This window comes from Epinephelus moara, chromosome 16, assembly GCF_006386435.1.
Source record: "Epinephelus moara isolate mb chromosome 16, YSFRI_EMoa_1.0, whole genome shotgun sequence".
NCBI lineage: Eukaryota > Metazoa > Chordata > Actinopteri > Perciformes > Serranidae > Epinephelus > Epinephelus moara.
Genome location: NC_065521.1, coordinates 28,838,412 through 28,863,983, shown reverse-complemented (window position 1 = coordinate 28,863,983; position 25,572 = coordinate 28,838,412). Strand labels below are relative to the sequence as shown.

Here is a 25,572-nt window from a genome sequence, read left to right as displayed (position 1 = left end):
TGTCTTCTGTGGCGATCAGCAGTGATGTGGTGGTTCACTTTTACACTGTGATCTGTAGCCTATAGTTCGGCTTTAGCTTCTAACTATCTTTGTCTTTTTAACCTGTTGTTGCTGCTGAGTCAGTTTGACATCCTGGATATATCCTTCAAACACAGACTGTAGACCCCTCTGTCTGCTTCTCTCTGGAACCACTTTTTCATTTTTCCAAAAATGTGATAATATGTCTTCAGGGAGTGCAGTTAGTTACAGTGTGGGCTCCATGCTCACTCCCACAGCTTGTTGGACCATCACAAAGGGGCAGGGCTTAGCAAAAGGTCAGTTAAATCATTGTCCTTTATCTATATAGTCTCATTACTTTTGGAAGTTTGCAGATACTCTGTCTGTTAAATCATGTGCACCATACCAGAAAGACAGCGTGTAGTCTCCCACAAAAGTCTCGCTCTCTCGGACCAGGAAGGAGCCATCTGGAGCTCCAGTCTCCAGGCAGTACTCCGACAGTAACCTCTCAGCTATCTGCCGACCGTCCCGCCCTGCGCCCAGCTTCCCGTGGAACCATTTCTCCGTCACGTGCTGGTCCATACCGTTGGACACCTGTACGATTAGAGAAGAGAGGGAGCTGTTAGTCAACTGACACATATTTCACAAGCGTGTGTACACCTTCATTTAGCTGCACCAGCCCAATATTGTTCCCTCTTTTCATGTGCACAAGAAAAGAGACACAGTTTTTGAATATTAGAAACCACAACCTCTACAGAAAATACTGTATTTCTCATACTGTGTGTAAATTAAGTGCAATATCTGGTGCTGAGCAGATCCTGTTACAAGGACAAGTTCATAAACCAGGACAAGTGATTCTCATCTTCATGTATATCAATAGCAGATCAGGCCTACTAACCTCTCTGTGCTCCTCCTCATCATCGTTGCCCTGGTTACTGGAGGTCTCCTCTGAGTAGTAGATCTTACTGCTGGTCAGGACAAAGAAATGAGGGTACCACTCCTAAGGGGGGGGGGGGGGGGGGGGAGAGGGTGAATGGTTAGATTAAATATTTAGAGGATCCATGTGTTGCATTGAAAAGTGGCCCGAGCAGGCAAGAAGCTGCCCTCTTACACAGAGTGTAATGGTCTCAAAGAGCTTGTGAAGTCAAAACCTGGTTCTAAAAACAAGTGGGACCCAAATATGAAATTAATGTTAGACAGACAGAAGCATCAAGCCGTAAGATGATGATGTATCTGTGCTTTATTATAGCTAAAATCCAAACACTTTAGAGTAGAGACAACACAAAACAGGCTTGTTATAGAAGCTACTTCAGTGCATCATATTTCCAGCTTACTGTCAGCGCTGATGCAGCACAGAGAATCCATTTACACATGATACACATGCTTACATGATTAATGGGGTCTTCCAGGTACAGGATGCCATTTTTGATGGAGTTGCTGATATCATTCTCTGAGTAGGGAGTGGAGGTGGACACCTCCTCATAGGCACTGCCTTCTGCAAGCTTCTTATGCTGCAACAGATGAAGGGACAATAGGACAGACAGAAAAAGAGAGGGACATACAGTCAGAAAAATGATGGCCTGTAAATGATACTGCTGTGTTTTTAGGCTGTATCACAACACAATATATATTTGATATTCTTAATATCATGAAGCTTCTGATCAACAGTTAGACGTTAGCAGTTAGAGGAAAGTTAAACTATTACAAAGGCGTCGTAATTTCCCTGGTGTGGGATCAATTAAGTTTTATCTTATCTTAAAACGTGAGCATTTATTCACTGTGAGTAACAACCAAACCAACAACTATCCAGTTCATATATCAATAATATTTGCAACTTGCACTGGTGCTCCATGGTAGCAAAATGCAACTTAATGGTCGCCGTCTGTAGCCCCACAAATACAAACACACAGGTCTGCTCACACACTATCTCTCAGAAAAGAGTGGTCTGGATGGAGGGTGAAGTGTGTGTGATATATCACTTTTGTGCTGCTGGCTTTAAAAAATTACTTGATATTTCATACTCAATTTTCACAATATAGTCATTTTATACATCCCACATGGAACTAGCCACGATACATTTAGTTAAGATATATCGCCCATTGCTAAGGCAGAATTTATACTTCTACGATGAATCGACGCCGTAGCTCGATAACGGCCTAGAGCCTACGTCATAGCCTGTCGTGCACCTCCCCAGAAATGTAACTACATGTTGTAGCGAAGCAGACCTCCTGTCTATTTTTGAATGCTGAAATCATTTCCCTCAGTGGAAACAAAGCTTTTATTTACATTTATTTCAGAGATAAGAAACAATAAATTGTGAAGACAATGAAGCCTCCACAAAAATAGCATGTTAAGTCTTGTGTGTAATTTTTTTATACCTCGGTATTTATCCTGGTTTCATACAAGCAGAAGAAATCTCCACTCGTTGCTAGGCTAATTTATACAATGTAAAATGCCTCAGGCTTGTATTAATAACGATAGCATGTTGTATTTGTTTGGAAAACGCGTTTAGTATGACAGTTGTTTTGTCAGTGAACCTTGTGAGATGTAATGGAGCCAAATTACGTACCGTTACCTTTGTTAAATGTTGCTGTTGTTCCTGGATTTATATGAGAAGAAGAAAAGATTGCTAGCTGCCAGGCTAATTTATACAATGTAAAATGCCATTGGCTGGCGCTAATACCATTAGCATGTTGTATTTGTGGGGAAACTGTGTCCAGATAAAGATAAGTGCTTTGTCTGTGAATGCTGCGAGTTATAGAGAAGCGGATTTTTGTACTCGTGTTTGAAATTGTCTCTATTAAGCCATGTTTAATGTGTGTTTAATGTGTGATTGTGTTTTGAATCAAGTAAACTTTACAACACTTCACAGAAACCCCGTAACTGCACAGCGACACTGACACAACACCACACAAGTATAAATGCTCACAACGGCGTAAGTGACGTGTGTATGCTACTGCGTAGGGTCTGCCACACGCTTAATACAGAGCACCCATTCATACTTTGCCTGCAGGAAAAAAATGGCTCAAAAGGATGAAATGATTTCTCATGACTCTAGGTGGCCCCTGACCTTGATGAGGATCTTCCTCTTGAGCTGGTTGGGTGAGGGCAGGCCATCTGCAGCGATATCCACCGCCTTGGTCAGCAGCATGTCTCCAAACACCTTCTTAAAGTAAGTGGCCATGTTCCTCTGCTGCACAATACTACAGTGGTCCTCGATAGACAAGATGATGGGATAGCTGTAGGAGGACCACAGGTTAGAATTTAGAGGTTGAGCTGCAACTTCACAGGGATCCATTCTTTTTTTGTGTTTACGTGTGATTTCCTCACACACACAACAACAGACACTGTAATGATGTTCCTGCAGCCTGTCCACATTCCTTCTTCTGATATTTCTCAATGAGCGTGCTCTTTGTCATCTCTTACTATGTCATCATCTCACCGCCACTGACGGCTGTTAAAAGAAATGGAGTGGGTTGCGCTCATGGAGACTCACTCGGATGTGACAAAGGCATGCTCTTTGATGGTGGTCAAGACATCGCAAAACTTGATTTTTGTCGTGAGGGTGTGTCCGTGGTAGATGACTGGCATTCCATCTGGACCATCCCAGCAGTCCACTGAAAATAAAAAACACTTTGTCATCTACTATGCTACACACGACAGAAGAATGGAAATTACTACAGAGGATTTTTAGGCCCTGTAAACTTGCAGACAAGATTACATCATATTTGTTTACTTTTTTGAGGCAAAGCGACCCTTTACCCTACAATAAGCCAGTCCTATTCATAGAAACCTGCTTGACAAGGGTTTTGTGTAAAGGCCATATACAGGGCTGTTATGTAACAGCAAGTGTGTGTGTGTGTGTGTGTGTGTGTGTGTGTGTGTGTGTGTGTGTGTGTGGGCAAGGGTGTGGCAGCTGCATTTAAAGTACAACTGTAAGGGATAAGAAGCAAGGGGAAGACAGTTAATTACGAGGTTGGATGTCAAGTGGTGATGATTTACTGTACATGGGTGAAGCTGTAGCATGTGTGAGTGTGTTTACCCACGTTCAATACAGCGGCAGCCCATCCTCAGACAGCGAGCGTACGCCTCCAGGGACGACTCACTGGAAAACTGGTCTCCCGTCAGGTAGCTAAAAATAAGCACGTAACGTCAACGTACGCACACAAAAACACACTGACATCTAACCAGTCTTACAAAAAGGATTCACACGCCAGGGACTGCACCACACACACAGACACAAACACACTTTCTATGGTGGTAGCACACACACATTGATACTGCTATATCAAAAGGGCTCTCTTTCTTTTGTTGACTGGAGTAAACACTTCTTACTCATTCAGTCGGTCAATTCAAACCTAATCAAAGCAACATGGGAAGTTTTCATTCCGCTGCTCCAATGAGTATTGTTTTACATCTAGCACAGAAGGTTATCATTTGGACTGCCTTTCACACACTTTTCAATGGGAGGAAAAATACATTTTCCTGCAAAATACACGCCTGGGTCTCATTCTGGAACGTGATTGTTGAATAATACACTTTTATCTGATGTATGAAGTCAGTTCAAAAGCCCTCTTTGGTTAAGAGGTTTTAGGAGAGGGCGCCAGACTCCAGTGTTCCCAAGGCCTAATTACAATTGGCTGAACTTGACCGAAGCATGACATAATGAAATGTGTGCATGAAAGCTCTGGGGCTCTGTCCTTACGTGTTGTGCGAAGAGGAGATCCAGTAGTGGGACAGGGGGTTGTTCATGTTGTCAGGACACACCTGGTCCAGGGAGGAATCCCAGATGGTGTTCTCTTTGGAGAACAGGTATGTAAGGTACTATACAGGAGAGAGGAGAGCAGTGAGAATGAGGCTGAATTCAAATGTGTGGACTTTATTAATGTGTTTACTAGAAGTTCGCAAGTGACTAGGGCTGTCCATTGCCACAACTCATCAATCTGTAAAAGCCTCAGGCAAACTTTCTTCAGACTTCCAGAGAATTAGAGTGCAGACTTCACTCTGACGACTTCCCTATTCAAAAATGTAGATGTGTGTTCCGTGCCAAGATCTGATCAAGCCTAGGACTATACAGATCATCAAGTCTGCACCAAACAAATTTTAAATTAACAATTTTGTGCCATATTTACGATTGACAAGGTGTCTCCTGTTTAGGGATGTTCCTAACGACTAATTTCCCTGCAATTTAAACAGAAGTTTAAACTTAGACTAGTCTAAAAGTAAGAAAACACACAACAGTCCACAATTTAAATATAGTTTGTAAACAGAGTTTTACACCTGCTTGTGCAAAACAACACCAGAAACATATACCATTTTTTAACGCTTGGAAAAGAAGCCAACTTGTGGGCACACTTTTAAGTTACACTATGCAGGAATCGTTGTCTACAGTTTGTAAATGGTATCGCCACTGAAGTAAAAGCAAAAGCCAACCCAAAATTCACTCCGCTTGGCGTTTCACCTTGTTATATTTGTGCTTTTTCGGGGCTGTGCCCGCGATTTACATCTGTCCCACGGACGATAGGCCTACACACTTATAAACTGTGCCTGGACAAAGATCAGCCAGGTAAATAGCCTACACGATGCCTCAGATGAAACCTGCCCCCGCACTCTTGAAAGCCGGCACAACAGCAGCGCCCCGCACCCGACCTCACATTTTGCAGGCGGTTAAAGACGTGGCATGTGTACGGCCCCTAATTTCCAGGGCTGGTACCTGCGGTTATTACACAGGCTAGTTAATAACATGTCGGGCAGGAAATCCAAAGTGTGGGATCATTTTGAGAAGGTGAAGGACGAACCCAAGGTGATATGTAAACTCATCTTCATTGGTCGACTACAAACATGACGTATCATCTGAAACATGGAAGTAGCTACATGCCCATTAGCCCACAGCGTCATTAACAGGCGGCTCGCTCAGTGTGTGACGTGCACTTGTAGATAAAATATAGGCCTATATTAATGAAGGTTCATTAGTACGGTTTTGTATTTCTCTGTAATGTAGCACAGTGTTAACAATGTTACTGATACTATTCTTTCTCACACCTTCAACTCAAACTACTGTGTTGCCCCGACCAAAATATATCATTTAATAATTAAATCAATTAATTAAATCAATATTGTAAACATGTGGGCAACTAGTCGACTAATGGCCCTAAATGATGACTAGTCCCAGGAACTGCTCTGCGCCCAGGAACATCTCCTACATAGTAAAATATGAAGAAAATACAGGCCGAGGGCAGGGTAACTGCAGATAAATACACCACCTAAGGCAGCCAGCAGCTCTGTTACGCACCTCACCCTGTACTCTGACCTTTAATAGACTTCCCAGAGTGGGTCAACAACAATAATTATTCCTCTTCTAATACCTTAAGGTGTTATTCTTAGTATGACCAATGTACGCCTGCTAACTTACGCAACATTACCTACAGCACAGAAAGACAGTACCAACTGCTGCAGGCTGGCTCGCACCAGCTTCCTCTTCTCTTTAGTCGATCATAGCTTTATGGTGACCACAGAAAGCATCCCTCGCTTTCTGCAGAACTCTCATGCGGCGCCACAGTCAATAACCTTTTTCTATCTGTGTGGGAGGAGGTGCTTTAGGCCGAGATCATGGCTATCCATGTCAATTTCTGAGCATCTCCCACCCACGCCTACAACACAGTGTGGGGGGGGGCATCGGAAAACATAACTCGCAAAAAACACGTTTACATTTTTTTTCCATTAGTGAGCAAAACCCCAGAAAAATACATGAAGAGAATTGAGAAAAAAGGGGGGAAGTGGGAGAAGCGGTGAGTGTGTGTACCTCGTCTTGGTGGAAATAAGGCTGCTCCACTTCTCTCAGGGGGTCTTTCAGGTAGCTGAACATGAACTCCTGAACTTTGTTGTCTGTGGCCCACATTTCCTGGATTCAGATACAAACACAGGTGTACCGGAGCATGCAAACGAAACAAATCTGCAATAAACTGCATGTCAAACGACACGGCGGAGATATTACCTTTTGAGACTCAAGGAGGAAGCCCCTGAATTCGTCAAGGGAGATCCTCTGTTCTGGTCTGTCAATGAACCTGGCAGAAAAAGCAATGGTTCGCTTCAGTAAACATACATGTGTGACGCTGCGGAGAGACTCACTGTGCATGTGTGAGTTTTGACCCACCTCTGTAAAAATGGGATCTCCATCTGAAAGAATGAACAAAAAACGGAAATTTCGGTTAATTAATCAAAGTGCTGTGCTTTCAGCGTGTATAGTACTAGTCATGTAGGGGGGCTGGGTGGTTAGTTGTGGTGGGCACTGAGGTCATCCATTTAATCCGACCCCAGCCAGCCTGCCTGCCTCCTCATCCGTGTGAGTGTGTCCTAATGGCCTCCACCAGAGGGGTTTGGTGGGTTTTTAACTGGTCTGTATTGATCTTGCAGCCATTTGAGAACAGACAGATGGGGGAGGAAGGGTGCCTTGGCAGGGCATCAGATGGGGGATGAAAGTGCCGGGACAGAACTATCTGCGGATACATGGAATGACTGCACTTACGTTTTTCTGGGCATCAAACATGAGGCTGCGATAGAGCTGCGCAAACTGGCTGAAGGACACATCTCCATTCCTCAGCTCTGAGTCCTGCAAAACAAGCGGAGAAATGAGAGGGAGGGCTAAAAGGACCGTTAACAGTGAAACTCATAAATCTTGCCTCTAATAACACCATATCGAAAGGGAAGTGGGCAGGGAGATGGAGTGGGAAGGGGGCTTGTGGTAAGTAGAAGGAGGTTACCGGAAGTTTCTCTCGGAGGAACCTCATGTTGGGCACCCTGTAGTTGACCTGGCTCAGCATGCTCTTCAGATCTTTACAGGATATCCTAAACACATTACACAAATCAACACGGTTTGCTGAGAAATCCAACACAAACACGAGCACGCACGTACAGTAACACTTCTAATAAGGTGCAGTAATATCTGCAGACAAAACTGAAACCTTGCAAACACACGCCCCTCGTGCTCTGCTGAGTCTTTCTTGGCTTCGTTTTTACTATGCAGCCTGGAATTTTTTGGGCCAGAGGAGACAATAACCCTGCAGCGTAACAAAGGCTTGCTCTTTCGCCAGGGATGTAACAGACAAACATCGCCGTACATCTCCTCCATCCTCTGCAGTCTGTTTCCTGCTGCAGGAAGAGGTGCTGGTGTGCGGCTGAGAGGTTAGTTCCTTCGCTGCACCTCAACAAAGCTCTCTCACAGACACCTACCAGCCTGGTGTAGCTAGTCTACTTGTTCAAGATGTTACACTGGAGAAAGGACACACACACAACTGGTGCACCAGACAATTGAGTTATCTCCAATTGTACCTATTTCCTGTGAGGCTGATCTGATTAACTGTGGAGTTTAAATCTTTTAACGGAGCGGACTTACCTGTCTTCTCTGTTGCGATCAACGGCGTAGAACTGCTTACGTAACCATCTGAAAAATAAAAATAAAAAGCGTTTAACACAAAAAAATGACCTATGAGAGCTTCAGCTTTGGACGTGACGTGGAGCTACATGTTTACCTCTCTATCTGGAGCGGTGTCGGAGACTTCAGTGTGTCGGCCACAAGCCAGTTTAACCCCTTCACCCACATGGTCATCTCCTCGTCCGACGTTGCTGTGGAAAAAAAATGAATACGTGACTGACTCTTGGCAAATATTTTCAGATTTTCTTTTCTCTTTATTCTCATGAAAAGATTTTGTTTTTCTCTATGGAGGATAGGGCCGAAGGATATGTAGTGTTGCATAGGGCTGCAACTACAGATCACACACACACACACACACACACACACACACACACACACACACACACACACACACACCTCAAAAACACTTGTCACTATTTAAAGGATGCCTCCCTATGACAGTTTGTTCATGAGTTATGACAGGGGACGTGGCAAGATGATGTGTATATATGCGTACGTCTGTGCGTGCGTCTCTCCATAAAGTTTGGTCATGTTGTCTGAATCCTTTAGAAGCTGTGCTCCTTTTTTGTCCTAGCCTTCTCCCACTTCCCCCACTTTGTGTTCATTCCAAATGGCACCTTTACGCACACACACACTTGGTTTCAATGCCAAATTCCAGCCTCCTAGGGCAAAAACTGTGACCACCAAAGGTTGGAGAAACTTTTAAACTACCAACCAACCGACAAGAGCGAGCAACACAGCTGCTGGTCACACCAAATAATAAAAAATGGCCAGGGTGAATTAATTACCGTAAAACTTAAATTGGGGCCTATATTTGGGACAGGCGTCTATATGAGACAGGCCTTTAATTCCTTTCACACAAAACTGTTGCTCAGCAAAGATCAAGAACTATAATCAAATTGTTTATTTGAACCCGTATGAATATTACTTGTGTAAAAATGAGGCTTCACATAATATATCAATTATGAATCATTCATTTGATCTAGCTCCGACAGACATCAGAGTGCATCAGAGAGACGGAGTTAGGGCACGTGGCATACTGACACAACCCTACTTTATCCTGTTAAAACAATACTCACAACTTGGATTCATTTTTATTAAAAAACACTTTTGATTCTTTTGATCTGAGGACACTTATGGACTAAAGAAATATGAATAACTTGCAGAGTAACCGAGGAATGGACACATAATTTGAGGTAGCCAACAACCCAGTTTTATACATCTGAAGACCTTCTCTAAATAAAAAAATGAACCACTTGGCAACCAGACCAGGCGTCTAACTGAGACAGGCGTATATTTGTCAGAATGTGTAGCTCCTTCATCAACTTCTGAACTCTCAACCAAACAGGATGTATTAACTCATGAACACAAGTCCCACCAATACAAAAAGCAACAAGTAATAACCGCAAAAAAACAAAATATCAGTCGTACAAAGTTTAAACTGAAGGACGTTTGTAGCTGTATCACCTTGTTAGCAGAACAGGATGGTAATGTGAAATACTGGTATAACTTCCTGAAGGGGTAAAAGCCTGTGTTGGTGTCTGTGCATGCGTACCTGCCAGACTGAGTGATTTAAGGCGAAACTCGGTGCCATACAGGATGACGAAGCAGTAAGTCTGGTCCAGCCTCGTTGCAGAGTCCTCCACATAACGCTCAAAGTCCCGTGACTTCTGTCCAGGACGGATCTCCTTGATCTCTCGAATGTCAACTGGAGAGACACACACAAACACACACACACAATAGTTAGCAAAACAGAGCCACAGTTTCCTGCACATACAAAGATGTCCAGAGAGGAGATGGGCAGCATGGCTGAATTCAAAATAATCATAGCAGGAATCATTTTCTGGCACCTCTATATGTCACAATAAGCAAAATCCAGTGTCAAATGATTAAAACGATGCTCACTAAACATCATTTTTGCTAAACAAGAACACTTTACAAACATTTTCCATATCGAAATTCACAACTTTTACAGACTCAAAACGTCTCTGTTGATTTTTCAGACCACATCTGTTATGTGCGTATGAAAAGCTAGAGGTCTCTTTTATAAATAAAGGGTTTTAAAGTCCAATAGTTGACATGAATGTCCTGATTTTATTGCCATATAAGTGCCAGGAGATTGTGGCAAAAGTACTGTAGCTCATATGGTGCAGCTCAGAGGTAAAGCGGTTCGTCCATTAATCAGACGATCAGCGGTTCGATCCCTGGCTCCTCCAGTCCGCATGTCGAAGTATCCTTGAGCAAGATACTGAACCCCAAATTGTGTGTTAAAAAAGGTGGCACCAGTGTGTGTAAATGTGACTCGTAGTGTAAAAAGCGCTTTGAGTGGTCAGCTGACTAGAAAGGCGCTATACAAGTCCATTTAGTCCAGGTCCATTTACCATTTACCAAGAATCTACTAACACCCACTCCTCTTCCTGCCCCTGGACCACACATCCTGTGCCTCTAACACCAAACCCAGACATGATCACCTCTGCCCAAAGAGGAGCTAACTGGAGCTGCCTATACTCGTATTATTTTCCCTTAACATACTAAATGAATCATATTATTGTATTGTTCCCCTTATGTTTTAGTCTCATATAAATAAGAGCTGAAAATGAGTTGAAAAAAGAGAAATAATTTCATTGTTTCTTCGCTGTGTTCATGGAAATGACGATGAATGCAGCCGTGAAGGTTTTTTAACTTTTCTGATAACTTTGTGATGTTATGTGCATATGCAATTCAAAGTTATTGACACATTTCTTTCAAACCAATATAGTTGCGATATTCAGATTTGTTACAGCTAAGGCACTTGAGGCAGAGTGTGACATACAGGTGTAGAAGCAGCTCTTATGACGAGTGTGAGTTCAGCTGCACGCCGTGTTTCTTGCCTTGCTTTCGATTGCGTCAAGCTCGCTGTGGCTCTCACACAATGGCAAACATTTTGGCTACACCGGCTGCCTGTCTCTAAACACCAAGAAAAACACTCTGCTTTTCTTTCTCTAGAAATTCTGAATTTTATATTTTGGAAAACAGACCAGGGGCGACAATCTGAAAACACAAATAGTTTTACATACGCTCTTTTCTTTTTTTCGTTCTTACCCAGACATGGAAATGACTTGGATCAAATTCCACTGCTTAATAATTTCCTCTACACATATCTTATGAGATTTAATTGCCTCTAACACTAACCTTGCAGCATAGAGACCAACACACAGCACGTATTGATATTTTAAGTCCCCCCGACCACATAAAACAGTGAAACTGAGGCCACGACCTAAATCACATACAGGTATAGCACTTCAAGTGAAGACACACCGTGGACAGATATACTTAGAGATGAATTTCAAATGAAGACGATGACAAAGTTACTGCCCCAAAATTAACCCGTTTGAATTTAACCACTGAAATCAACCAAAACCACCAATTACTAATCTGAAAATGGGAGACAGCGAGCCAGTCGCACAAACTAGTTTGTGGTGGGACTGCTTGGGTCTGTGCAATAGAGATTTTAAACACATCGCAGAAATAGTTGAATTTGTGTGACTCTTAGACTGCTTGTAATGGTTTTAATCATTCACAGTACAAAATATAAAAGTGACATGCCACTAAACAACCCTGCACACTGAGCTCACATCTAACCTTTATACACTGAATATCTTCTAATTTCCCTGCAATGGACTGATTAAAAAAAGTGCTGCATGGGTTTGTACACAAAACTGCTTCATCATTTATCTTTAGGAATGATGCTACTGGAAAAAGACCAGGTACAATTCCGTCTTGACTCCGCTAATAGGCACTCAGAAACTTTACGAGTGTAGGCTGTAAAGCAGCTCAACGGGCTCCTATCAGCGTTGTATTAGTAGCAGTTTAAGACCTAGAGCAGGGACTCTCCTGCTAAACACACACACTTCTTTCAGCTCCCGTTCCTCTTCCTGCCCCCGAACCACACATCCTGTGCTTTTGTCGCCTACACACCACATCTGTGCTTGCGTATAGGTGAGCATGTGCATGTTCTTTCTCGAGCATTAAAAAAAGAAAGAGTCTTCTCACGCAGAATTTCGCAGAGCTGAGTGCTCTAATCATACATAATATTTCAGTTTACTTCACCCTGAGCCAGAAGTCTTCTGCTGAGAGCGAGGCGGCTCTGACAGGCCGATCTGGTTGACACTTCAAGTCATTTGAGTCAAAATATTTGGAGCCTGCCTCAGAAAGATGCAGGAAATAAAGAGATAGCCAGAGGTGTAACCTTACCGAAGGAGATGAGAGGAGGTATCCTGCAACACACTCCCACACTTCCTCCAGTGCCCCGTCCTGCCTGCCACACTGTTTCTACCGCTGCTCAGCAGAGCTGGGTTTCACTTCACAATATCTCAGTACTACTGGCTGTACAATACCTGAGTTCTCATTAACAAGACAACACTTTTTTACACCTTACTCTGGAGAGTCTTTCTACAAAACTGTTTTGTTTTTGCTTTTTTCAGTTAACGATAGAAAGTTTTCAAATACTAAACATCTAATCACAAGCACCATACAAGCACTCTGCCCAACAAAATGCTGTCTAAAGTTAATTGTCAAGTTGAATCTTTATTTAGGCCTCAGTAAACATCCTCTGACGCCACCCATCTAAACTCCTGTTTCAAGGATGACTTGAAAAGCTCGCTTGCGCTTCAGCTCATAAACTTTGTCTTTACCTGCCGCTATATTCTTGCCAGGGGACAGTTCATGTGCAACTGAGATGAAAGAGGAACGAAATGCCACACTCCCTAGTAACTTCCATCATCAGCTGCAGAAAAAATGACATTGGGCAAGTGAGCTGCTAGATTTACGCCCCGGGCATTTGGACAATCCTTATCGTTGAGCCCCGATACCTTTTGGGCTTTAGACTATTGGTCAGACAAAACAACTGATGTCACCTTGTGCTGTGATGATGATGATTTTCTGTCATTCTATAGACTAAATAGGTTGATTAATCACAGAATAATCAAAAATAATAGCCCAATACAGTCTAAAATTTGCCAAATTTTGACTGACATAGCAACTGTCTGATCACAGAATAAGTTAATAAGATTAGCACGTACTTACTTAGTCACCTATAGTTTGTACAACATACAGACAAGAAAGAGGTTTGATCAAAACCCAACTCGAAAGTCACTCAGTCCAATCTAAAAGCCCTCTTCCTCTTCAATTGTTAGATGCACTACAACAAAGCGCATTAGTGGTGTGTTGTAGAGGAAGGAAAACTAGGACTGCACAATGTTGACGAATAATAAAGTGGCAATGATTTTGCTGGATACTGCAACTGTGATATGAATTTCATTCAGCGCTGCAACAGTGAGTCGATTAACTGACAAGTCGACAGACAGAAAATTGATCAACTATTGTGATGGGAAAAATAAACTTCAGGCACTCGTAACTCGGAACAAATGCATTTGAATTAAGTTAAAAAGCCTTTAATTAAAAAACATGGCTGCTTTATTTTGATAATCGATCAAATGTTTATTCTTTTTAAGCCAAAAAGTCCAAAAAATTTGCTGGTTAAAGCATTTCAGATGTGATAATTTGCTGCTTTTCTTTGTCATATCTGTTTGTAAACTGAATATTTACTTGATTTGGTCAGACAAAACAAGCACTGTGAATACTTGGGCTTTGAAAAAAAAATACCTAGCACCTGTCACTACTTTTTGACATTTTAAAAACACAACAATCAAGGAAACAGATTAATTGATTAATAAATAATGATAATAATAGACAGCTGCAGCCGTAATGACATTTCATGTTTGACCACAGAATATATAAGACGCTATGCTGTGACTGTGACTGAGCGTGACAATGTTTCAGTGTGCACTCACACGTCAGCTGATCCATATCAGCTCCTCTGATATTGTGTCGGATAAAGTTAAGCAGAGGACTTTCCCCCTGACAAATAAGTGTCACACATGGATATTGTTCCCCTTTCCGACGCACTGCCAATGGAGCAAGTTAACTGTGGAGCTGCGCTTGTTTTCCAGTGACAACCTCATCTTTGCAACAGTGTTTTCACACAGACATAAACAATCTAAAAAGCAGATTCTGACTGTGCAACGTGTCGCTGCCTGCGGGCTACAGTCCCGCTAATTTGTTGATGTATTTCTCATGAACAAACTGGGCTGACAGCCAAGTGTGTGAGCTAGAAATGACATCAGACGTTTGAGGTGAAAAATCATGTGCGTGTCTTTTGCGGAAGGTATGGAAAAAGCAGGTCAGAGAGATGACAACCTCTGATGTGACAATTCCATCCACATATACATTACTGAAAAGACTGCAATAACGACCTGAAGATTTCTCCTGTATCCTGCTTCTTAAATGTGAATATTTTTACATTTCTTAACTCCTCTATGACAGTTAACTGAATATCTTTGGGTTACGGACAAAAAAGACAATTAAGAATGCCATCTTGTGCTTCGGGAAACACTGATCGACATTTATGTCCATTTTCTGAAATTTTACGCAACCCTGATTCCAGTATTCAACGTGTCATTTTTTTAAAAAATTTAACATATTTCCAATGCAGCTATTAATGTGAAATTTAAACTACACATTGGTACTAGCACAAAAAAACTAAGCCAATATCGAAACTGTAACATTTAAATACGTAAAATTGACAGGAGATAAAGAGGAATACCACAGGAAAAAAGTAAAACGCCAGCTGAAATCTATAAACACTTGTAGAAGCCTCTGTTTGCAATACCAGCTTCAAGACACTTCCCGTATGAAGAAACTAATGTCTCGCAGTGTTCAAATGTTCGGCACATTCTTCCACACAGACAGTCTTTAGATCCTGAAGATTTTGGGGGGCCCGCTTGTGAATCTTGATAAAGAAATTTCACTTTTAATTCTTCAAAGATTAGTGTCCTCAGTTCCTAAACGCATACTGAGTGTCGTTAAAATAAACGCTGACATTACATAGTGGTAGACGTGCCCCTGTCCCAAATTTTGTGGAACGTTTTGCAGGCATCACACTCAAAATGAGTGGATACATAGAAAAAAACAATAGTTTGAACATTCATTCCCCGTTCTTTGCACTGTGCTCAAATTAATATAATATATGATACATATAATTAACATAATAATCTGCCGACTTTTGTCTAAATGAATCATTAAGTCTATAAAATGTTAGCTAGTGGGGTATAGGGCTGCCACGATTAGTCAACTAATCGATGACTAATCGACTATTAAAATAATCGGTGACTATTTTAGTAGTCGACTAATCGGTTTGAGTCATTTTTCATCGAAAAGTACTAAAAAAGTACCCCAAAATACTCTTACTGCAGCTTCTTATGTTCAGATATTGGCAGCTTTACACACTCTCCCGTGACAGTGAACTAAAACCCTTTGGCGTGAGTATGAAACAAGACATTAGATGACGTAATTTTGGGGTTTGGGCGAGACAGACCGGCATTTTTCAACATTTTAACACATTTTTCGATGAAATGATTAGTCGACTAATTGAAGAAATAATCGACAGATTAGTCAACAATGAAAATAATCGTTAGTGGCAGCCCTAGCGGGGTAATATTTCAACCCCAGCTTCCCAGAGTTCAAGGTGACAGCTTCACATGTCTTGTTTTGGGCAATGAACAGTCCAAAGCCCAAAGACTGAGCCATCAATCAACAAATCAATTAATCAACTACTTGTCTGATTATAATAATAACAACAATGACGCCATAAATCATCAGAGCTATCACCAATAAGAGTTAGGATACGTATGTGCACTGTCCTACTGCAACATGAGCAGATCTATTCTGCAGAAGTCGCAGCACGCCGTCATTAATCAAAGCCGTGTGAAAAAAATCTTTTGTCTGAAATCAAGTGTTAGGTGTCACAGTTGTTTGTTAACTAAATGGTTAACTTGGTCCTGCAGGGGAAGCTCAGTGTGAGCGTGACCGACGGCTGACAGAGCGCCAAGTGTGACCCGAAAATGCAGACTGAGCTCTGATTCAGTGGTTATCAGAGAGGTCTTGTGGACACATAAACACAGAGCCACATTCACACTCATGATGTGTGAATCATTATTTACCACGGACGTGTGTATTGTACTGTGTGCAGAGATGTGTGCTACACTAGGTGCTCAACACATTACACATGCTTGTCACGCCACTGTGAAAGTACACAACAACGACTTATTATATAAAATAAAAACAAGAGTAGTGATGTTCCATGTTTCTGCAATATTTTGTGCAGTGCTACATGATCTAAGGCTCTGCGGATCTCACCAAACGTTTCCCATGTCTGGTTTAAGACTTTTTTTCACCACACCACACACTGTATTGGTTGTAGCTGCTGCTGTAATGGGCCAATCACAGTTTAAATTTAAAAACGCTTGCAATGATTGGGTGCAAGATCTTTTTAGATCTGGATATAAAAAGGATTTAATACAGGTATTTTTTGACTAGAAAAAAGTTTGGATACTACTTGGCATTCTGTTATTTCACTTGATATGTTAAGGTGTTGGGTACCAGCCCTACTGCGTGGGGCATTTTACAGAAGAAAAATTAACTCATCAGTGCTCTTGGATGGACTAACTGTCACGGCAACATTGTTTATAAATGACCTCAAACTTAATTTGGCATTTCTGGACTGCAATGTCTTTCAATCGACTGATATATACACCAATACTAGGGATGGGGATCCCCACAGGATCTACAACACGAAATTATCACGACACTAAAGTCACGAAACAATAGTATTGCGATTTTAAATATGATGCGATATGCTTAATATTGTGATAAAATACACTGTGATTTATTACCTTTTTTAAAACTGTAAATTATGTCCCCCAAAGGAAAACATTGTCAGCATCTGTTTTATCAAATAAGATAAAGTGTTGTATTTGTCATATTATATAATGTAAAACAATACTTAGCACCGTTTGACGATACAATACTGCCACATAAAAATATCGCGATACTATGCTGTATCGATCCCCATCTCCCAACCCGTACCAATACCAATATATACGTGAAGGAATCTATTATTTGTCGATATACTGACCTGGCATCACTGCCTAATACACCAAGCCATAATAAAGGGATAGCTACCTCGGTGCTGTCAGGTCCAGTGTTGATCAGTGAAATCAACTGCTGTAGTCTTTTATTAAAATAAAAGCCTGCATCCTATAGGCCCCTACTTTAGTGCTTTTGGGCTAAGATTGTAAACACGAGAGGATCTGGCACTGGGGTGGGCTCCAAGGACCAAGATGGGAGGTTCACTAATGGGGCACCAAAGTTAAATCATAGCTTGAAAGTGTAAGGGCCCAGAAAAACCAAACCGAATGTTGGCCGTTAGTCAATATCGAGCTGTCAGTGAGCTTTCGATCAGTCTAGCTTTTGCAGCGTGTCCTGCACTGTTGGTACAAGTCGGCCCTTGTAGGCTTTTTACCACCATGCATGTTGAATCGGCATCAGAGACGGCAGAGCCCCGGGAAACAGTCGTGAGGAACACGAACAAACGACAAAAGTTGTGAGCTCTTTAGCAGGAACAGTTCGTAATTGTGTTATTGTTCATTAGCGCACGGTAAATATCATTTGTTCTTTCAACATCGGTTTGCGTTGTCAATGTGTTAACTGGCTAACTGTAACTAGCATCTCTAACCCATCCTGTTGGTTCTCTGGTTTCCATTTTTGAATGGAAAATACAAACTACTGCTGCCTGCTGTTATGGAGTTATTTCCTCTTAACACAGGCGCAAAACGTACAGCTAGTTGCCCGCTGGCTGTAATCGTCGGGTGTGTTCAAGTGCGATTCATTGGCCTTTGTTGCCACTCGCTCTTTGATGTCAGTTTGGTGTGTCTGGCCTTAATGAAAGCTCATTCATTAAAAAAAAAAAAAACCTAAAACAGGCTCATTGAGTACAGTTTGCATCAAAGCCCATCAGTTACTCTGTTTCCTCTGACATGACGACAATAAAGTCGCAAACTGATGTGACACAGTCAAACATGATTCAAGTGTCGCCTTGTTATCAGTAACATACTGAAGTTGTCAAGATCATTAGTATGATACTCTAGAGGTTTAGTGAGTGAATTATATGTGATGTTTCGCAATAGTGTCTCAAGCATCAAAACAAACTCTGTACCAGATAACTGGATAATATCAATGTTCAATGTCATGGGGAAAACCAACATTAAGAGCATACAATTAAAGTGTATTAAAAGATAAATATAACACGGTTAAAACATGACTGGTCTTTTCTTAGTAGCAGAGAACAGCTAAATGACTGCAGTTAACATTAACAGTCAGAAAGGAGCCAGAAAGCGGGGCTTGTATGGCCATATCGATACTGCGGAAAACGAGTACTGAAACCATTTCAAATATTCAGAACTGATATGTATCGATAAATTGATATGTTTGACAACACTACTAAACACTCGTGAGCCTAAAATAGAGTTGTTTCTTTGCTTGAAAAGGCTGTGATTGTCTTCAGGTTTCCAAAACCTTATTTTTATCACTTGCCCTGCTTACACTTCTAAGCAGTAGGTTACCGCCATTTCTTCTGCAAGACCACATCCTGCTCTGTCAAGGCAGACCTATATCGTATTGCATCACATTATAATATACATCTGGTTCACGTGCACAAAACAAGCACCTTCATAGAAAAGATCACAAAAACAAAAATCTATCTGGGAGAGACAACATGCCAAATACACTTCGATTAGCAGACAAAAAAGGTACGCTTCTCAGCATTTTATATTTAGCAACAAACCAGAGTGCTGTTTCCACCGTTAATGGACATCATTCTTTCACTGCCATTGATAAGGGGTAAATACAGCGGGTCAAAATGTTCCCAAATGATCACACGCTTCCAGTAAAACCCCTCATATTCTATTCCTGTACATTAATGAGCCGCTTAGGCCAATTTCACCTCTCTAGGAGTATCAAGTGGCAGCTATGAGCGCATGTGTGAGCAGAGAAGATGATACTGTTGTGTTAAAAAAAAAAAAAACCTAAGCCTACCATCTTTTTTTTGTGCTCTTTTTTGCTGCATCCGGAGCAGAGTGCAGCTGTGCACAAGGCATCCTGCTACCCGAGAGACAGACGACTTTACGACTCACTGAAGGCCTGCGTGTCCTCAGTTAGACATGCTGTTTTGTTGAAGATTAACCTGAATGTCAGCTTCCTGCTAAATTACAGTATATTCGTATTAAGGCGACAAAAATGTTCCAGGAAGGGGAACTTTCTTCTTGTTCTTGACCCGTGGATTTGTACCTGAGATGTGATTTATTTATTGCCGGACAACAACAGTTGTTACTTTAATATCCACCGAGACTCGCAACTGCTTTGTCAAAATTTTTCATGATGCTACAAAATTTTAAAAAAGGGCTTTTCGGTAAATCAAGTCTCCGAATTATGAACAACAAAAAACATAAGAACAAACCAAATCCTACCCATTCTGGAGAGACAGAACTGAAGCTTTCAGGAACTGATCAGAGATGAAATTAATGAATATTATTATATTGATATTGAGAGACGCGACTTGGATTTTCTTTTTCGTAACATTATAATAAAGCTTGCATGTTTTCTCTTGTGGTCTTGGAGGCACAGATAATAAAAATGTTGTTATGTTTATCTGTGTAAAATGAACAATCAACCTGTTTCACTTTATTTTCTACTGATTTCCTTGCATGTAAATCCAATATTGATGCATTTGGTCAATGACATCTTGATATTTAGTTTCACCAAGCCCTACGACTTACATTTTTTAGGAGTCTGGAAGTGACGTCTTCAGTCCTAACTGATGTTACCCACAATACCATCATGCCATTAGTGCCTACTGAGTCTTTTAAGAGCCATTCAAGAACCTCACAACACTTTGCAGTGTTCATATTTCTGCGTGTATGCAAACCAACCGGTTCTGGCATGACACCTTTACATTTACAACCAGCACTTAGGAGCATCACTACCTGTTTGTGTGTATGTTTGTGTCTGCACGCTACTCACTCTCTCCCTCTATTTTGTCCGTGCCACGAGTCCAGATAATAGTCCTGGTCTCCAGCTTGACTTGAAATGTCCGTCTCTCCGGCCGCTGGGACTTCTTGGAATAAAACAGTGTCAGTACTGTCCCCAGCTCCAGGTCTCGGTACAGGTTATTCATCTCCGTGTCGTTGTCCATCCACGGAACAGGTCCATTGGAAAAGAAGCCCGAGGTCCCAGCCATGTTCACTTCCCCTGTTTGTTGTCCGTTTCCTCTCAGAACAATCTGCTCAGTCCAGGCTTAGACAGGGATACCTACGGCAGGAGAAGAGGGGGAGGGGGGGGACCCATGAAACAACAACTCACAGAGGACTTTTAGTGTGTCTGTACTGTACGCACATTTTGCAGCAGTGAAGAGTCGATGCTGTCAGGTAGCACAAGTTTTAAACCATGCTGGAAAGTTTACCTTACATACGCAGCACATGTTTAAATATACAGAAGAAAACATTTTTTTTTTTCAGCATCCACAATCTCTTTTGATTAATCTAATTTTTCCGGATTAAATACACTTTTTTTTTTACATTAAAAAACATTTGTACACTTAAGTAGTAGGAGTATTTTCAAAAAGCCTGAAATATACCCATTTATTAAATCATATTTAACTAAAACCCATTGTGTTTGGGCATCTTACAGATTCATTTCCAACAAAAAAGTGAGCAACAACAATATTTTTGACACATTTCACATTTCCTACCAGGGATAAAATAATGTAATCTGTGACACAATTAAAAAACTATACAATGCAGAAACTAAAATACGTGTGTTTTGCAATTTTTTTACACAAATTTTAACTGATTTCACGTTTTCTACATGATGGTACCTACTAAGTAAGTAAATAATGTGGTTGTAAAACATCATTTACATAATATATAAAGTAGCAATGATCTCCTGAATTATTTTTAAATGAAAAAAACAGACATATTGTATGTTGGTATAGAAAATATATCATTTCAACATGTTATATCATGCATGATGGTATTGATTTTTCTGTATGGGTAAGGTTACTCTCTGTATTAGGTGACACAGGACACTGTTAAATCCCAACAGGCACAGAATTATGATTTATAATTAACAGTGTTGTAAATAAATGACAGCTGCAGCCTGGCAAGGAGGCAGAATACGTGTTGATGAAGCTAATCAGGCAAAATAACTTTATCTTTACCTCCAATGTGGCAGCGGGGAGGTTCAGCCTGATTGAGACTGTTTAAACCACCAACAGGCCTGTAACCTGCTGCAGTCAGTCCCACAGGAAAACAAAGTTTCCTTTGGAAACAGGAGGCATTACATTATTAGGAATACAAGTGGTGGCGAATGGCAGCAGAGTGGGATAACAAGAAACGTCTGGCTATTTTCACAGCGTGGAAACGGGGCCGGTGTGTGTGCTAACATTTGGCTGGGCCAAGAGGGAGAATCACGGCTAGTTTCACTCCTGAGGACAGCTCAGGTAGCAGCAGATACAATGCCCCCTTTTCTCCCCTTTCTTGTCGTCTCACCGTGCGGAGAAAATTCAAGTGGAAAACAACACGTCGCAGGGACTACCGTGCTGTGCTTGTACCTACCGCCGCAATCTCGGCCCGACCGCACATCTCCAACGGCTGAGGCTGCTCCTGTCTCTGCTCCTCTCCTCTGGCGCTCCCGTCGGTTTTCTCCTTCTCCTTTTCCCCCCACACCCCGGTTTTCCGTGATTAAATCATGGCTGGGCCCTGGAAAAGCGCTGCGGTCCCGACGACAACAATCCCCGTTTCCTCTTCTACCCTCCGGCCGTCCATAGAGAGAGGTAGGCAGACAGCGAGGACCGTGGCAAGACTACGCAAGTTTGTCTGCTCTCAGATCCAGCTAGTGCAGGCCCTTCCCCCCCAGCCGACCACCAGCCCTATCAACCGGGCCGGCGTCAAAAACCACATTTCCGCTGCGGATTTTCACAATAAAAGTCTTTTTTTGACTTTATTAGCAATTTTACAACACAAATTGGCATAGTACAGTGTGGTATATAAAGACCAAGGGGACATAAAGATAATGTGGATAAAAACAAAATTAAAATAATAGCAATAAAAAAATAAAATTAAATTTAAAAAAAATGCTTAATGCCAAATTAAGCAAATTGGTGCAATTCTTTTGAAAAATATGGAGAAAAGGCGGTGAGCAATTTGGTAAGACAATTGGCCGCCCCTCCTGGCCCAATTGTTGAAAAACGTGCGCTAAAGTGCCCTCCTGAGAGCCAAAAGGCACACTAAAGTGCCCTCTTGAGAGCCAAAACGTGCACTGAAGTGCCCTCCTGGGAGCCAAAACGCACGCTAAAGTGCCCTCTTGGGAGCCAAAACACACACTAAAGTGTCCTCTTGGGAGCCAAAACGCACGCTAAAGTGCCCTCTTGGGAGCCAAGATGCCCTCCTGGGTGAATATATATAAACATACATATAGATAAAAAAATATATCTAAAAAAAGTAAGGCACTAAATTGAATTGCTGTACACACAACTATTTACAATATATTCACAGTATAATATAGATATGGGATATTGCACAGGATCTTAGCAGTGATGATTTAAACAGTGTTATGCAGCAGACATGACAGTGCTGCATTACATCAGATGTTGCTGTTCTTCTTTTGTTGCTCATTGCCTTATTCCTATGGTTTTTTTTAAAGAAACCAAGCCAATTTGCTCCGGTTTCAAAGAGTTAAGATCCTCTGCTAGCATGTAAAGTTTCATTGCATTCTTTTTCTCCATATGTTTCAGTGATGAAAAGTAATGACACATTTGTTTATGAAAAACAGAGAAATTTGGTTTAGGTTTCATGAATCTGTTTTGATGTATAAAAAAAAAACTTTCCAAGAATGACAATTGAGTTGTTTGCCAGGTTGTGTAACGGATCTTTCACAGGTAAACCAAACAAAACTTTTTCCTTTGTTAGATTAGAGAAAATACAATCAATAATGAAAATCATCCCAAAAGGCACGAGCAAAATTCCATTCATAAAATTCACAGTAAAAGTTGTTTCAAGGAACTTGTGGAACTGTGTTTTGGAGGAGAGGCAGTGGTCTGGAGACTGGGCTGACATGGCTGGTCCTATATCCAAAGTGTGGCCCGGGAACCAACTGTGGCCTGCCGCCTGATTTCAGACGGCCTCAGCTTGTTGTTCTCAATATCCTCCTGAGACCTCAGCTTCTGTCTGTTGTTAATGTCTCCGAGCTGTTTGGGATCAGTCGGACCTGATGAGTGTAATAAGGAAACATTGTCCTTGAACAGGAAGTAGTTTTCCGAAAAAAATGATGTCCTCATATGAGGACGTTGGGCTTATTTTTAATAGTCACAATGTGTAATAAAGTTCGAAACTGTTTATTTCAATATCTGAATGTGTTGTAAAATAAAAATTACAAATAATGAAAGTAAAATAAAAGTCTGTGATTTGTTCATTTAGAAACTCCACATCAATTTTCTTTGCTCCATACACCAAGCAAGGAATGTCCTTTTGTCTGTAGAGACAGTCTGAGCATAATGAAGCCCCAATGTCCTCAAATTAGTACTTCCTAATTATCTTATCTTGTTACTGCTGCTAAAACTGGTCACACGTGTATGACATATCAAATTACAAATATTATTAATCATAGACACACTAGTTTCAGCCATAACATCTGATCAGGTTTTGGACTTTGTTCCTTTTGTGTCGGGATTGGCTGCAGACTTGCAAACCTGAAAACTTGCAAACTTGGCGGAGTTCCCTCCGTGGGGTGGCTGGGCTCAGCCTTAGAGATAGGATGAGGAGCTCAGACATCCTGAGGGAGCTCGGAGTAGAGCTGCTGCTCCTTTGCCTTGAAAGGGGTCAGTTGAGGTGGTTCGGGCATCTGATCAGGATGCCTCCTGATCACCTCCCACTGAAGGTGTTTTGGGCACGTGCCACTGGTAGGAGGCCCGGGGGCAGACCCAGAAGACGCTGGAGGGATTACATATCTCATCTGGCCTGGGAACGCCTTGGGGTCCCCCAGGAGGAGCTGGAAAGCGTTGCTGACAAGAGGGAAGTCTAGGGTGCTTTGCTCGGCCTGTTGCCCCCACGACCCCGGATAAGCGGATGAAAATGGATGCATGACAGCGCACTGTGGATGTTTATACCAGTTTGGACTTTACTGTGTCACTACAAGTGATTAGCCTTTATTTAGAATACTTTCATAATAAATTATAAGGAATGGTACAAACAAACTTTAAATCCTCGTAAATGAAGGAAGTTTTCGAAATGTAAAAGGTTACAGATAGTAAATCTGTTCAAAATTAAATAAATAATGCACCTATTTTAATTACTTCATCACAGTAATCTAAGTTATTTTGTTTGATAGCCTTATGATTACTTTTCTAACAACTGGGCAATAAAGCTGAAGCTTTTTCGGAAATAGGCTATGCCATAAGGAGACATTTCTGCACAGTGAAAAGATGCAAAGCAGCAGAATGACCAGTAACTTCTACATATAAACTGTTTACAGAAACAAATAGACTTGGATGTAATCCCTTTGTTTGGTCCTTTTGTTTAGTAATTGTACTTTAATTACATTTTACCTGTCACTAGAAATTTTGCTTTTTTCTTGGGCAGTTTTGTGTTAACATTTTCATTTTGTAATTCTCTCTCATTTGATCACTGCACCAGACTTTGCACAAAATTTGCTGAATCTCAACAGTGATGGCTAGTTGGCTAGTCTTGAATCTCCTTAGTGAGGCTAGTTATTGCTTCCAAATCCAAAGAAGAAAAAGTCTTGGAGGAAAATAGAGAATTTCGTACTGAGTAGACAGATTTGTTTGCTGTCACCACTAACGCTGCAAAGTTTAAGTATCAAATAATCAGAACTTGCCCACTGCAGAGTAGGGGTGTAACGATACATCGATCCACATCGATACATCAATTCATTGATTAACGATCCGATTATATTGATGCAAAATGAAACATCGATCCATATCGTCATCTTAAAGATACACATTTATTTTGAAAGTCACATAGCACGTCTGTGTCACCATTTCTGGGCAAGCGCGCCTCCACTCAAACAACAAACAGAGCTCAGAAATAAAATGGTCAAATCATATTCTAGTTGTTTTTGTGAGTTGATGTAAATGATTGTGTGATTGTGGGCATATGATATTGCGTCATATCGATCGCAGGCTCCTGAATCGAATC

General features: G+C 41.4%; 1 protein-coding gene across 1 annotated transcript in view; it reads right to left on the bottom strand.

Annotated features, from left to right (window-relative positions):
* Positions 1 to 22,266, bottom strand: part of plcg1 (phospholipase C, gamma 1) — a 32,960-nt gene extending 10,694 nt beyond the window's left edge. The window contains exons 1-17 of the mRNA XM_050064532.1: positions 21,976 to 22,266; positions 20,384 to 20,671; positions 9,984 to 10,136; positions 8,526 to 8,619; positions 8,390 to 8,437; positions 7,758 to 7,842; positions 7,523 to 7,606; positions 7,151 to 7,173; positions 6,992 to 7,061; positions 6,800 to 6,898; positions 4,703 to 4,821; positions 4,044 to 4,129; positions 3,494 to 3,614; positions 3,068 to 3,236; positions 1,386 to 1,508; positions 896 to 997; positions 404 to 591 (exon numbers count right to left, since the gene is read on the bottom strand). Of these exons, the coding sequence (XP_049920489.1) occupies positions 404 to 591; positions 896 to 997; positions 1,386 to 1,508; positions 3,068 to 3,236; positions 3,494 to 3,614; positions 4,044 to 4,129; positions 4,703 to 4,821; positions 6,800 to 6,898; positions 6,992 to 7,061; positions 7,151 to 7,173; positions 7,523 to 7,606; positions 7,758 to 7,842; positions 8,390 to 8,437; positions 8,526 to 8,619; positions 9,984 to 10,136; positions 20,384 to 20,600 (1,781 nt within the window). The 5' untranslated portion in view covers positions 20,601 to 20,671; positions 21,976 to 22,266. The remainder of the gene's footprint in view (positions 1 to 403; positions 592 to 895; positions 998 to 1,385; positions 1,509 to 3,067; positions 3,237 to 3,493; positions 3,615 to 4,043; positions 4,130 to 4,702; positions 4,822 to 6,799; positions 6,899 to 6,991; positions 7,062 to 7,150; positions 7,174 to 7,522; positions 7,607 to 7,757; positions 7,843 to 8,389; positions 8,438 to 8,525; positions 8,620 to 9,983; positions 10,137 to 20,383; positions 20,672 to 21,975) is intronic.
* Positions 22,267 to 25,572: the final 3,306 nt, after the last annotated feature.